This window comes from Notechis scutatus, chromosome 5, assembly GCF_049901735.1.
Source record: "Notechis scutatus isolate UNSWTSFEM ecotype Mainland chromosome 5, rNotScu1.2, whole genome shotgun sequence".
NCBI classification, from domain to species: Eukaryota; Metazoa; Chordata; class Lepidosauria; order Squamata; family Elapidae; genus Notechis; species Notechis scutatus.
Genome location: NC_142013.1, coordinates 115,409,953 through 115,425,008, shown reverse-complemented (window position 1 = coordinate 115,425,008; position 15,056 = coordinate 115,409,953). Strand labels below are relative to the sequence as shown.

Sequence of the window (15,056 nt, the reverse complement as noted above, 5' to 3'; positions counted from 1 at the left end):
AGAGCTATGGGACAAAAAAGTAGCAAAAAGTACCCAAGTCCCAGAAAGAATTGAGTATCGTTTGCAAACTATTTCAGGTGTCGCAAAGCAAATCTACTAGAGAATGGGCCCAAATGCCACAATTGAACAAGCTGTGTCTCCACTCCAAGGGGAGCTGAGCTTTTTCCAAGTAGCTGCCCAGGAGGAGAAATTCAGTAGTTGGACAAGGTTATATAGGAGAAACCGTGTCTGTTGTTGCACGATGGCTCTTCGTGGAATCATTGCCTTAGCTTGGTATGGACCACGGGCCCTGCTCCATAATGCCTTTGGACTGCTCTTTGGAATCCTGATTTCATTTGAGAAGAGAATAAGAATAAGAATAGAATAGAATAGAATAGAATAGAATAGAATAGAATAGAATAGAATAGAATAGAATTGAATTGAATTGAATTGAATTGAATTGAATTGAATTCTTTATTGGCCCAGTGTGATTGGACACACAAGGAATTTGTCTTGGTGCAAATGCTCTCAGTGTACATAAAAGAAAGATATGTTCATCAAGAGTCAAGAATCATCAGGTGCAACACTTAATAATAGTCATAGGGTGCAATAAGCAATCAAATCAGATAGATAGATAGATAGAAAATGAAAGAAAGAAAGAAAAAGAAAGAAAAAAAGAAAGAAAGAAAGAATATAATTCTTTATTGGCCCAGTGTGATTGGACACACAAGGGATTTGTCTTGGTGCAAATGCTCTCAGTGTACATAAAAGAAAAGATAACATTTGTCAAGAGTCAAGAATCATCAGGTACAACACTTAATAATAATAGTCATAGGGTACAATAAGCAATCAAATCCTACTAGGAAACAGTCAATATAAATCATGAGGATACCAGTGACAAAGTTACAGTCCTACAGTCACAAGTGGGAGGGGATGGGAGATAAGGAGTGATGAGATTAATAGTAATATAGTGCAGACTTTGTAAATAGTTGGACAGTGTTGAAGGAATTATTTGTTTAGCAGAGGGATGGTGCTGGGGAAAAACCTGTCCTTGTGTCTAGTTGTTCTGGTGTGCAGGGCTCTATAGCGTCGTTTTGAGGGAATGAGTTGAAACTTGAGTCCTAACAAGCTGCCATTAAACCACAGCTAGATCCTCAAAAGCAGGCCACAGGCCCTTAGCGTGTGGAGACCCCATTGGCTTCCCCCATTGGAGGTGAGATGTGGCCCTTGTCGCGCCTGCTCCTTGATGATATTCACGCCCGTTGTTCTCCTCGTAGGAATACATCGACCTGTCCGTGGCCTTCGAGCAATACTCCCCCAAAGGCCACGACACCCACAGTGCCTGCTCTTCGGGAGATGACTCCGTATTTGCACACGAGCTGCTCTCGGAGGAGCCCTGCCTCCCAAAACAGCCGGCCAACGGCATCGTCAGGACATGAGGACAGAGACTGAGCCTCAAACACGAGAATCGTGAATGTATGTCTGAGGCGGGACTCCGGGACCAGATCTGGAGGAGGAAGAGGCATTATTCTGCTCCACGGCACGGAGGCGGGTGTGGCCATGAAGCCGTGGCACGCCGAACGTGTTTTCTTCCTACTTTTCTTGTCAAACACCCGGAAACAGAGGTGGCATTCACTTCTGGAAAACCGGTAGCAGAAATTTTGAGTAGTTTGGAGAACCGCAAATGCCGCCTCTGACTGGAGATTTTACAGTCTCCTTCCCCTGCCACGCCCACCAAGCCACGTCCAACTGGTAGTAAAAAAAATTGAATCCCACCCCTGCCTGGAAACCATGAAAGGCAAAGGAGAGGATGGGAAACCAGCCTCTGAGTCCATTTTCTATGCGTGCAAATTCTAGGAGTGGGTGGGAAAAACGAAACAAAACAATAAAAATCAACAACCACGTGCAAAGAACGTAGCAAACTTTGCCCTCGTGCCATCCGTGCACGACTCTCCTTTGGCGGGGCTTGGTAGCCACGTTGCCTGCAGGGAATCTTAAGTAAGTACTGGTTTTTATAGTGAATAAATATATAAAATGTCGCCATCTCCTTGAGGACGCATTTCAAAGCCATTTTGAGGAGTTAATCACTCTCGAAAGCGTTAAACCTCTTGTTAAGTTTGCCTTCACTTTTCTCACGGTGGGAAGTACGCCACCCTCTTGCACTAATGGCTGGATAAGTGAGTGTGTGCAGGCAAGACGAGACATGAAGGCCTGGAGGTGTTGCAAGCTCTAGAAAAGTGTGTGTGTGTGTGTGTGTGTTGGGGTGTGCGCGTGTGTCATTTGTTAATGAGCACATAGCAGTGACTTTGGCTAACTTTTCCAGGGGGTTTCTATGAACTGTAATGTGCATCAAATTGAAATTCTGCTATTTGCTACATTTATTTAGCTATTTTCTGGGTGAGTTTTTTTTCTAGATAAAGTTTAAATATATTTGTAACGGAGGTCTATAAATTTTTCCCAGAAATCTATTATCAAACACTTGGAGAGAGAGAGGAAAAAAAAAAAAGATATTACGGGTACCCCCATAGTCTTGCGCCTTTCAACGAATCGCAAAGTTTTATTTCCTACAATTGTGCATATATCTATAAATAGCTCTTGTGTGTATATAATATCTCTGATATTAACATGGCTGACAAGACTGAAGAAGAATTTATTCCAGTTAAGAGTTCTTCCAGAGTAGGACATACTGATTTAGGCAAAGGTTTTCTTTTATCTTGTCAGCTTGATTTGTTTTAAGAATTTATATTTTAACATGTATATTTGTAAAATTATTTATAGATATTAACATATGTTCATTAATGTATACATTTAATTTTTTCATCAGATTTAAGGATTTTAACTTATTAAAAATAGAGGAAGATTATTCAAGATTGTTTTTCTGAATTCCTGAGAAATCTTAGAAAAATGTATAGCTGTATAGTCCTTCAACACATTAGTTTAATACCAATTTTTCTTTATAAAAACAAAACAAAAAAATTGCTTTTCCTGGGTTGCAACAATTATCTGGACATGCATTCTGTACTATGTTAATATTAAATCCAAAAATTTGACAGCCGAAATAATCCTTTTTCCATCTCTGTAAGAGCTAAGAAATCTTTCATCACTTTTGCCTCCGTGCATTAAGGTGGAGTGATTTTTTCTCCCAGTTTTTCTTTCTTTGAATGAAAGTGTTCTTCATGGCTGAAAAAATATCAAATATGTGGCAGAGCTGAATGTTGACTGCAAATGATTAATCGCCTACATGTGTGTGTTCCCATTTGCATTTTTACGGTAGAGAAAAGGATCCAAACAAAATAATAACTCAAAAATATCCGTAGAGAAAGTTCTGATGGTTGTAGATAAACTTCAAACCTAACATGTTACTTGGGAAAATACTAGGTTTTGTGGATAACTCGGTCAAAACAGTCTAGTTTCCTTGCTGGCATTTTAAAGAGTTGTTCCAAGATATATATATTTTTTTGGATTCCTCTGGAGCAGTTCCAGTGCCTCACATAACAATTTGAAACGGAAGGCCAATTTTCATTCCTGCTGGTTCCAAAACATGGAAGTGTAGGGATCCCTCCTGCCTTTTTTTCTCTGGTTGACCCTTAGGAGAATGCAAAAGAGGTAATCCAGTCGATTCCCAACTTCCTGATTTATCACTGGTCCAAAAGTCCTCTGCCCCCTTTCACATTAAGAGGGGAGCACTTACAGCTCTCCTCTGTATATATTTTGTTCATTCCATCTGTTGATGTCCATTGTGTAGCTTGCTAATCTCCAATTGGAGAGGTTGCTGTCCAGAAGTGGGGTTCAGCTGGTTTGGACCAGTTCTGGAGAACCGGTAGCAGAAATGTTGAGTAGTTCAGAGAACCGGCCAATCCCGCCTCTGACTGGCCCCGCCAACCCCACCTCTTCTCTGCCTCCCATTGAGTCCCAGCTGATCGGCTGGTTCTCCTTTGGTTGCCCTGCACAGGAGAACGGAGCTGGAAAGCAGGTGAGTGGGGTGGGGAGGGAAGGGGGATTTTGCAGTATCCTCCTTCCCCTGCCACGCCCACCAAGCCACGCCCACCAAGCCACGCCCACAGAACCGCTAGTAAAAAAAAATTTTTTTTTGAATCCCACCGTTGTTGCTGTGGGTGGGAAGCTCATTGTTAAAGACTGAAAAATCAGCAAAGGCACGGAAGTCCCTGGTAAGCTTCCCAGCTTCCTCTCCGCCAACCCTTTCTTGGACTGAAAAGCCCCCCCTGAGTTGTGAAAAAGGGAAGCAAGTCAGCAACTCCGCAAAGCGTTGTTTCCCCCAGTAGCTCAGCGGAAACAAGGGCACTGATTCCAGGATCAAGGAGTTGAGACTTTCATTTGGGGGTGGGGGTGGGGGGTGGATGGGTTAGGGTGAAGGAGGCAGAGGTTCCCCGTGCAAGGAAATGGATGTCCTCCAGGGTCTCCAGAACCACCGGAACTGAAGGTGAACGATGGTGATTCTGCTACGAATCGATTCCATGGAACCCAACAGGCCCAGAACGGATCTCAAGCGATGGACTGATTGGATCGAGGGACATACCTGTTGAATAAGGAAGTCAAAAAAAAAACCAGGGGTATATGAAAAGGAGTAAGACCAGAGTTCCAGTTCTGGAACTAGGGTTAAGGAGGAAGTTGAGGAGGACGCAAGAACCCACCATGGAGCCATTCTACCGATCAGCCGTTTCACTAAGGAAGAGGAGCCCCGCTTGGAATGGAAGGGACAGGTGTCCTTGGGGAAGTTGGCATATTCCAAAGGTGATCTTTCAAAAGGCAACCTGGACTTTGTTTTTCCTTGAAGGTGTTTTGCTTCTCGTCTAAGAAGCTTCTTGAGTTCCTGAAGAAGCTTCTTGGATGAAAAAAGAACATTTTCAAGGAAAAACTCCAGTTGCCTTTTGAAAAAAAAAAAGCAACTTTTGAGATAACCATGACCTGGATGACAGAATCTCCACAGGAAGTTTGGAGTAGTTTTAAACTTTTTAATTTGCATAGCGTTTTAATATTTTAAATTATTTTCTATTTATCTTTTTATAATCTGTTACCAAATTATAATAATAATAATTATACTCTGCGACCCAGAGTCACCTTATGGGGAAGGAAGATGGGCAGCCCAGAAATGTATTCAATAAATAATAAATAAGACATGTTGCCAACAATTGCTCCCAAACAGTTAGAGGAAGGAAACTTTGGAAGAGTTCACCTTAACTGATCAGGCCGTTAAAATTGCAGGTGGGAAATTTGGGAAAGATGCTATTAATATAACTTTACAGAAAAATAGAATTAGCTCCTTTAGCTGAATTTTTGATCTGGTTTACTGGAAAGGTCTGGCATGAATTGGGTTCATTCACGCACATGCGATTACCCCATTCCAGATCAATATTCAGCATATTCTTGCAATACCACAAGATGGTTTCAAAATAGTTACTTTATAGAAATGAAGCTTCAAAAAGGTTTTTTAAAAATAGATTTTTTAATAGGCAGGTACTTTTGGGGGTGGAATAAAAAAAAAACGTGCTATTTTCTTACAATGCCTGTTTGTTTTGTACATTCCAAGCATCTGAAAATCGCTCTCCCAGCTTGAGTTCATTAATTACCTGAAATATATTATATATTCATATATAATATATTTATGAAAGATTTTACAAAGATATATTTCTTATATAATTGTAAAGCCAGGGTTTGAAAACTTGAATGTTTCTTTAAACCTTCATTCTTCACTGAACATTTTAGAAGATGTGAAACAAAAAAACAAAAGAAAGCTTATTCTGTTTTTGCTTACCTGGCCCCAAAATAAATTTTAAAAGTTAAGCATAATTTATTGTCACTCCTGCCTTTAATTTATGACTGAATCTTTTAAGAGTTTATATGTACAGGTAGTTCTTGACTTGCAACTGTTTGTTCAAAGTTACAATGGCAGTGAAAAAAGTGATTTATAACCATTTTTCACGCGGCCATTGCAGCATCCCCATGAAGTCACGTGATCAAAATTCAGACACTTGGCAACTGGCATGTACTTAGGACAGTTGCACATCCCAGGATCAGATTTTCCAGTTTTCTGACCAGCAAATTCAACGGGGACACAAGATTCACTTAACAACCGTGTTACTAACTTAACAACTGCAGTGATTCACTTAACGACTGAGGCAAGAATGGGTCACAACTCTTTGGAGACGAGGAGGGCTTTTTTTTTTTTTTTAAAGGCAGAGCTCTTTTGTTGGGGTGCAGAAGTGTTTTCTGTGGTGGCCTCCCAAGGCAGCCACCTTCCTCTCTGCAGCGCCAGGAAACCCCCTCCCCAATTTTAGCGCAAAGTAAGAACTTAAGAGGAGTCAGAAAGCTTCTGTTTCTTGAGTCGCAGGTTGGGAAACTCAGAATTTCTCTCCCGCTGCTAGTCCTCAGGAAAGGAAGGAAGCCTGGGGTTCTCTCTTGGCTTCCTGCTGCTTCTCCTGAGGATGAAGGGTGCCAACACCTTCCTCATCAGAGGTTGTATCTGCTGCTGCCTGGAACGAGCCGGTGCTTCTGTATTTTGCGCCAAAATCTCTACATCTGATACACTTTAATACCCTTGTCAAGCTTTTTCTTCCCCACAAGTGTTATCTTGTAATAATTGCACTTTGCCTCCAGCCATGCTCCCTTTCGCATAGCAGACAGATTGTTTCATAAACGAGAGGGTTTAATCGGGACTTCGGGAGCTGCCGAACACTGATAGCTCTGAGATAGGGAATTTTTGAACAAGTTTCTTTCAAGTCAAGGTTGGCTCCCTACTGGCTTGGAATACAACGTTGGCTTTTCGTCCTGGCCATGGCGCCATCCTGGAAGCAGGTTGAGATCCCTGGTCTTCTCCACCTCCATAGATCTCCCCTCTGAAAAGTCACCCAAAGGTGAGCTTCCCGGGTCACGGAGGCCTCTACCGTTTGCTAAGGCAAAGCAGCCTTGGTTGAGTTGGGAAGGTCTCTTTTCTCTGGGACCCTCCCTTATTGGCCAGGGTAGAGCAGAACATCCTCCTTCCATTGACCTCCATGGGCCTGGGGCAGGAGAACATCTAGGAGATTCTGTCGGGAGGGAAGATTAGCAGCATCTCCAACAGTTGGGTTCCGCCAAGGACTTCCGCATCTCCACCTGCTTTTAGACAATAACACACAACAAGCTCTTGCTTCTTTGGGATATTCACACATGGGTACGTATGTGTGCAGAACCCATTGAAACCTAGAACTGAGAAGAAATTTCCTGACAGTTAGAACAATTAACCAGCGGAACTACTTGCCTTGTGAATGCCCCAACGCTGGAAGTTTTTAAGGAGATGTTGGACAGTTACCTGTCTGAAATGGTATAAAGTCTCCTGCTTGAGCAGGAGGTTGGATTAGATGACCTCCAAGGTTCCTTCCAACTCCGTGATTTTACTCCTATTCCCATTCCAGTCCTATCCTATCCTGCCTTTTGTCAGACTGGCTGGCTTCAGCTCCTGTCCTCCAGAAATACAACTACACAAGTACCTAACCTAGCAACACAATCCCTCAGTCCCTCCCTAGTAGAGATGGAGTCTGGAGGCCCTGGGTTGGAAACCAAATCCTTTGGATGGCCTTTGGTTGCCTATTCCCACCATCGGGCAGAAAAAGCACAATTTCAGGTCCGTTTTGCACACACGCACCCAAAGTGTTGTCTCTCAACATTTGTCATCCAATGGTGATTATTCTAACGGTACACCTTTCTTGAATGCTGTGATTCTGAGCAGCTAACAAGAAGTTGGAAAACAAAACAAAACCAAGGAACAAGTTTAAAAATCGCTGAATGGCAACAATGAGACCCAGTCCAAGTCAATGCTCTGTTTTCAGAGAGTAGATCGGGGGTCCCCAAACTTGGCCACTTTAAGACTTGTGGACTTCAACTCCCAGAATTCTCCAGCCAGCTCTGCTGGGAGTTGGAAGTCCGCAAGTCTTAAAGTGGCCAAGTTTAGGGATCTCTGGGATAGAGGAATCCCCAGTCACCTTCAAAAGCCATGTTCCTGCTGGCTGGGGAATTCTGGGAGTTGAAGTCCACTAGTCTTATCATTGCCAAGGTTGGAGACCTTTGGATTGAGTCGTCCCCCCCTCCCCCATGCAACAAGGTGAGAGAAATCTAACTCTACCTACCTGAGTTCAGAAGCATGATGAAATATATATTTGCGTTCCCATTTCTCCCCAGGGGCCTCTGCAGTCCATGACAACATATCTGGCTGCTAATTAACAGAGGATCCCAAAAAAGTGACGATGGTATTATAAAGTTCTGCACATTTGCATGCCCCCCACACACATGTTACAAGGGGGCAGGCTGTCAATCATGCAGTGTCATCATCTTGACATCTCTGAATGTAAAGTCACACCCATGGTTCCCTTCATTGAGTTCACACAACAGGCTCACACATCACATTTGGTTGAGCATACTTGGTGGCCTTTGTCAAATGGTACCCAACCTTGAGCTATTGTGACCCCAAAGACACAGGAATCTTCCTGACAGAAGCAGAGATTAAGACAACACCTGGCTGGTTTCAGCATCCCTTTGTGACACAGCCCTAGAGAAGACGGCAGCTGTGCCATTTTGAAACACACAGCGGGAAAGTTGAAGAAACAACACAAATTGGAAATACGTATTTCAGACTGGCAGAATGTTCTTCTCAAACTTGTTATGAAAGCAAGGAGTTAATCCTTACTACACACATAACAATTTGGTTCCTTGCCCAGGCAGATAAATCATTTATTTTTTAATTAAATGATGATCAAATTGGTATAACTTGTTTTAGAAGCAAAATCTTAAAAAACAGTTTCACTTGCTTTAATATTAAGTTGCTGCTGGCAAAACAGGAAAACCAAGTTGATTAATGGACTCCTTGCTAGCAAATGCTTTCAGCACGGAAAATATTTGATACGAAACATACAAGCGCACACATACCTTTATTTGAACATATTCGAACGACGCAACTCTTAAGTCAATGCGGCACTTGTCCATCATTCCTTGGGTGTTAATCTTCAAGGATGCTGTTTTAAAACCATGGCTATTAATCTCCCTTGAAATCTGGAGAAATTAGAGCCACCGAAGAGGAGGTTACTCACAGAAACCTAGTACTACTCTCTCCATCCACCTCTTTGTCTCCTTTGTGAAAGCAGTGGTAGAGGTGTCAAATTGGGTGAACGTCTAAGATCAGCCAAAGAAACTGAATTGAGATGCATTGTAAAGATGACCACGGTGAAAACAAGATTACTTGAGCACAATTTGTCAAGCATATCCCTTAATTCTCCCAATTTTTCAAAAGGCAACTTTGGTTTTTCCCCTGAAGACATTTCACTTTTCATCCAAGAAGCTTCTTCAGTTCTAGTTGAAGAGTTCTAATTCTAGCTCGGTTCTAGAACTGAAGAAGCTCCTTGGATGAGAAGTGAAATGTCTTCAAGGAAAAACAAAGGGAAAAAGTACCTTGGAACCATGGATGACAGAGAATCTCCATAGACATATCCCTAATTATGCAAAATTTATTCCCTTCTAACATTGGTGCATTGCAGGTGGATCTCGATTTATAAGTCCTGATGGCCATAAATCGGGTCACCCATGCAACTAATCCAATTTTCTGACTTTTTTTTTATGGCACTCATTAAGTGACTGCTATGGTCATTAAGCCAACCAATGGCTCACTGTGGGCTGGTTTTGCAGAAAACTGGAAATAAACGCCACGTTTGGCAAAACGTCACGTGACCACAAGATGCTGCAAATTGGAGGTGGGCATCTAAATGTTGGAGCTGGGTTGTAAGTACCCATAGGGAAGTCCTTCTTAATGTCAAACAGCCACTAAATAAGTCAAGGACTGCCTGTATTCTAGTGCTGAATACTTTGAAAGGTATAGAAATGCCTTTCATTAATCAGTATTTTATTTATAATAATTTTATAATGTTCCTGACAGTGAGGACAATTAATGGAACCACTTGCCTCCAGAGGTTGTGAATTCTCCAACATTGGAGGTTTTAAAGAAGAGATTGGATAACCATTTGTCTGAAGTGGTGTAGGGTTTGCAGTCTAAGCAAGGGGTTGGACTAGCAGACCTCCAAGGTCCCTTCCATCTCCTCTCCTAATGCCTAAACACCACAGTACATCTCCAATGGAAACCTTGCTCTTTTTATTTTTATTTTTCCCTTTAAGACATGTCTGAACAGAATGCTACTGGTTTTTTTCCCCCTTCCCCTTCCCTACTTAATTAACCACCCGTACATATGCAGGGTGTGTGTGTGCATGTCAGCATCTCTCTGAAGCGTCTCTTTGGCAAAAGGTAACGTCAACATTACACTGGAAAAGGCAAGCTATTTCTTGCACGGTAGAAACTGGGTACACACCCAGTTATTTTGAGGGATCAAAAAGTAATAATAATTTGGGGATGTTGGAACTAGCCCACATTAAAACCCCTTTGAACGTTTGCTCAGTTAAAAAGTCAAATTACGCAAGTTGTGGGGTGTGTTTTTTTTTTGAACAGTATGAAATGAATACGCGCGGCATAAACCTTTCCTAAATATAAACCCAGAAGTGAAAAACGTTAAAAAGAAGAAGAACACACCTACAGTATTTTCACTTTCAACAGAGCAAGGCCCGGCAACAAAGCCGTGGCAACCTGCGGGACCAGATCCAAGCCGCCTCTAAGCCAACGTTCTGTTATTATAAGCAGCTGTAATAGCAAAGCCCGGAAAATAGATCAGCCAAATATAAATACAATTTACCCCCCCCCCCGTGCCCTCCTTACCTAGCAACAGGTACCTGGCCCTGAAGAATTCTGATCTGTTATCAACACACCTCAGAGGCGATGGCAGGTTTATCCTCCATGAATCTCTCTGGCCTCACTTGGCTTGTTTCAAACCAACATCCATCTCCACGTTCAACCAGGTCATGGGGAAAGCCGTCGGTTTTGGCACAACACCCCATCGACACAAGCAGCTTCTCGATGGAAAACAACTTTCTCACGCGAGCAATCCGATGTAGGAGTCGGAAGGATTAATCAGACAAGCATTCCCCTCTTGATTCTTTCACACGTTCGAGTTAAATTTTGCAGGTTGGACAAAGCCATTCATTTGAAAGAAAGGGGAAAAACGGTACTGACAGAAGAGAATATTTGCTGCTCAGGGTTGAACTGTGGGGTCCTTGGGGCTCCGAGCTGGGTTGTTTGCTTGCAGACGTTTCATGACCCAACTAGGTAACATCATCAGTGCTAGAAGGGAGTGGGGTTTATGGAGACGAGGAGGAGGAGGAAGGAAGAGGAGAAAAGAAGGACGAAGAAGAGGAAGAGGACTGAGAGGGCCTTGGGCTCTCCGAGCTGGGTTGTTTGCTTGCAGACGTTTCATGTCCCAACTAGGTAACATCATCAGTGCTAGAAGGGAGTGGGGTTTATGGAGACGAGGAGGAGGAGGAAGGAAGAGGAGAAAAGAAGGACGAAGAAGAGGAAGAGGACTGAGAGGGCCTTGGGCTCTCCGAGCTGGGTTGTTTGCTTGCAGACGTTTCATGACCCAACTAGGCAACATCATCAGTGCTAGAAGGGAGTGGGGTTTGCAGAGATGGGAGGAAGAGGAGGAGGAGGAGGAGGAGGAGGAGGAGGAGGAAAAGGAGGACTGAAAGGGCCTTGGGGCTCTCCGAGCTGGGTTGTTTGCTTGCAGACGTTTCATGTCCCAACTAGGTAACATCATCAGTGCTAGAAGGGAGAAGGCATTGTGGAGAGGAGGAGGAGGAAGAGGAGAAAAGGAAGGAAGGAAGCAGGGAGGGGGGAGGAGGAATGTTTCTTGGTGCTCTCTGATCTTGGTTGCAGATGTTTCATTATCCAAACTGGACATCCTCTGTCCTAGGAAGCTTTGCTAGAGCAAATATCACTCCCTTGTAGACCGATGATGTTACCAACTAGGGTAATGAAATGTTTCAACCGAGTTCAGAGGGCACCAAGGACCCCACAGGGGAAAAAAAAAACCTGGCTTATTTAATATTCCTCCTGTCACAGGTTTAATGTATGTACCAGAGAAAGAAAAGAGAATTTGGGGGGAAAAACACAGGGCCCCAACTTCAGAGTAGCATTTTTGGATTGTGGTCTGATCCAGGAGCAGAGAAGAATTAGTAACAGGCAATGGGATGTCAAGCTGAACTCTGTTGGGGACCAATGATCTTAGATTCAAGCAGAGTAATCACTGCGGGGAAAAACCTTGGAAAATTCCGCCTGGATGCGCAATGAACATTTTCTGATTGTTCTTAGAGCTGTTCACCAAACAACACTGTACTGTGACTTTGATCTGCTAGGAAGGCAGTAACCCACGTCCCATGGGATGTAGACACATGGATAGATGGGACAGCTTGCCTCCAGACATTGTGGGTAGTAAGTACTTCCTCAGAGGAGGTTCCAAGAAGAGACCAGACAGCCATTTGTCTGGAATGGTATAAGCTCTCCTGCTTGGGCAGGGGGTTGGACTAGAAGACCTCCGAGGTCCCTTCCAATCCTTTTATTCTATGATATAAAAAAGTGGTTTCATACAAAGTGTCCCACTCCATTTTCTTCTCCAGCACATTGTCCCATTTTGGAGTCTAAACAAAACCCAGTTTGTGCCGCCTTTTCACTAGTAATCTTGAAACTGAGGGGATAAAACGAGTCCTGATGACCGGAGGCGTGGCACAAAGGCAACCCAGCCAGATAATAAGTAGGGGTCCCTTTATTAGCTCCAACTTTGCCCCTAATGTTCCGGTTACCTTCCGGTCTGGAGAAAAACTCTCCCAGGAACCTGCAACAGCCTTTGGCTGCAGATAGTCCAATCCAAAATAGTGTAAACAGACAACTTCAAATTATAAATCCAACAAGGCAAGATAAGGTAATAAACGTGGCAGGGCAAGATAAGGAGTTCCAGAAGTGAAGTAACACAGCAGTAAATCCAACCCGTTAGGAGGATGCCAGGAACTAAGATAAGTTAGCAGCCAACATGAGATCAACTCAACGTTTGTTCCCAACAAATGCCCCTTGCAACTGGTTCTCCTTTAAACTCTCTTCCCAGGTGTGGCTAATGAAGGGAATCAGGGCCCTTTCCTCCCCTGTAAGCCACACCACCCATGTTTTTCCCTTCTCCGTTCCTCCCTGCGTGCCCTAGGATGAAGAGGGTGGTGGGCCCGGGTCTTCCTCTGAACTCCCTCTCCCTTGTTCTACCTCTCCCCTGCTCTGCCCAACCAGACTTTGCCCTCTCCGTTTCCTCCACGGCCAACGGAGCCACGCTCCCACTCCCTGAGGGCTGTTCGTCTTCCTCCTCGTATTCACTCTGACAGGGTGGGGGGGGGGTCATGGCAAGTCCTTTCCCATGCTGTCATGCCCCATCTTTAAAATAAATTGTAATTTTGTGGAATTTCTGTTTGTCAGCCAGAGATAAAAGAGATGGATTTGGGTAAATGTTTTGCTTTACGTGATCAACTCAGGGGCAAATTAACCAAGAGCTTCTCTTTTCAATAATGGTGTAACTGCATTTGTTGAAAGTCTACCTGCCTACACCCCTCACCCCTCCGGTATGGACTTAAAAAATTTAGAAAAAACAATGCTGCTTTTAAAAAAGAAAAAGGGAAAAGACCTCATGCTGTAAATTCTAGATTGAAGGAAATATATTTTATAATCTTAGAAATCAATGGTGGTTTTTTTTGCTTAAGAAATAAGAGATCGAGGAGTCGAATGTGTGAATCGAGTGTGGCAACAGTGACACCTACTGGTTAGGAACGGAATAATCACTTAACTGTAACACGCCTTTAGGAAACTTGTATTTTTCCTTTCTTTTCAATCTTGTTTAACAGAAACGTATCTCAGATGGAGACTGTTATACCCGTAGGGCAATATTCTTATTTCTTGCTAAAGCTGAAACAAGCATATTTACCTGAAAACAAAGACTATTTTCCCCAAGATTTCTGATGAGATTATTTTAAGCAGGATTTTTTTTTTTTGGTCTAAAGTTTATTTTGGATGTGTGTGTGTGTGCATGTGTGAGTCTTAGATTCACCAACACTTCCTTTTGGTAATACAGTATCTATGTGTTTTTCCATTCCATATTGTGAATGTCAAAAATGTACAAATAACGAATTACTGATTTACGACCTGTGGATTCAAACTCACAAAATTCCCTGGAATTAATAGTGCTGGGTGGCAGTTTCGTGCTGGTTCCGTTCCTTTCCCCAAGACCAATTGGGAACAGGGAAGTGAGAGATCCAGGCCCTGACTTCTCACTTGTGCGGCAGCTCCACAAGGCCTGCTACTCAACATCCTTGCTAGTCAACATCTACCTCGGGGGTCCCCAAACTTGGCCACTTTAAGACTTGTGGATTTCAACTCCCTGGGAGTTGCCAAGTTTGGGGGCCCCTGATCTACACGAAGCCACTGGCTGAGACCAACCTTTACTGTGGGTGGACATATCAACATGCTGACGGTACTGAGCTCCACACCTGGTCATCAGTGTTGAGGTCCCACTACCTTTTCGTGGTGCTTGGAAGTTGGAAGGACCTAGATAGGGGACAACAAATTTCAACCCAACTCTTCCTGGCAAGACTTAGTGGCTTTGAGGACATGGAACCCCTATAGGATCCAGGGCTTTCGCCATCTTTTAATTCTGGACCGGGTCACATTACCTGGTTCAGATCCAGTTTGCAGCTTGGAGGTTCTCCTGGACTCACATCTCCTGCTCAAAGAGCCAACGGGGGCGCGACCCGGAGGGGTTTTGCGCGGCTAGTTTGTGCCCCAGCGGTGACCCTTCCTGGGCCAGGATTCCCTGCGCTCGATTACTCAAACTCCACTCCTCTTTCATCCAGACTACTGCAATGCAATCTACATGGGGCTACCCTTGGAATCCATTCAGCTGGGGCAAAATACAGCAGCGAGAGCCCGTAACACTCCTCTGCTCCACAAACCTTGCTGGCTACCTGTCTGCTTCCGGGAGCAATTCAAGGTTTACAACTGGCTGACAAACTGTACTCAGCGAGTAGCTCTTAACGGGTCTAACTCTCCATGGAGGGAAGGAAGCGGTGGGGGAGGGGTGCCACAAGGTTCCGCTTTAGGGCCAGGACTCTTCAATCTCTTCATTGAC

General features: G+C 43.7%; 1 protein-coding gene across 7 annotated transcripts in view; it reads left to right on the top strand.

Annotated features, from left to right (window-relative positions):
- The window catches only part of FGFR3 (fibroblast growth factor receptor 3), a 66,935-nt gene extending 63,897 nt beyond the window's left edge, over positions 1-3,038 (top strand). For all 7 annotated transcript variants that reach the window (XM_087967460.1, XM_087967461.1, XM_087967458.1 and 4 more), the window contains exon 17: positions 1,257-3,038. In XM_087967460.1, the coding sequence (XP_087823586.1) occupies positions 1,257-1,418 (162 nt within the window). In that variant the 3' untranslated portion in view covers positions 1,419-3,038. The remainder of the gene's footprint in view (positions 1-1,256) is intronic.
- Positions 3,039-15,056: the final 12,018 nt, after the last annotated feature.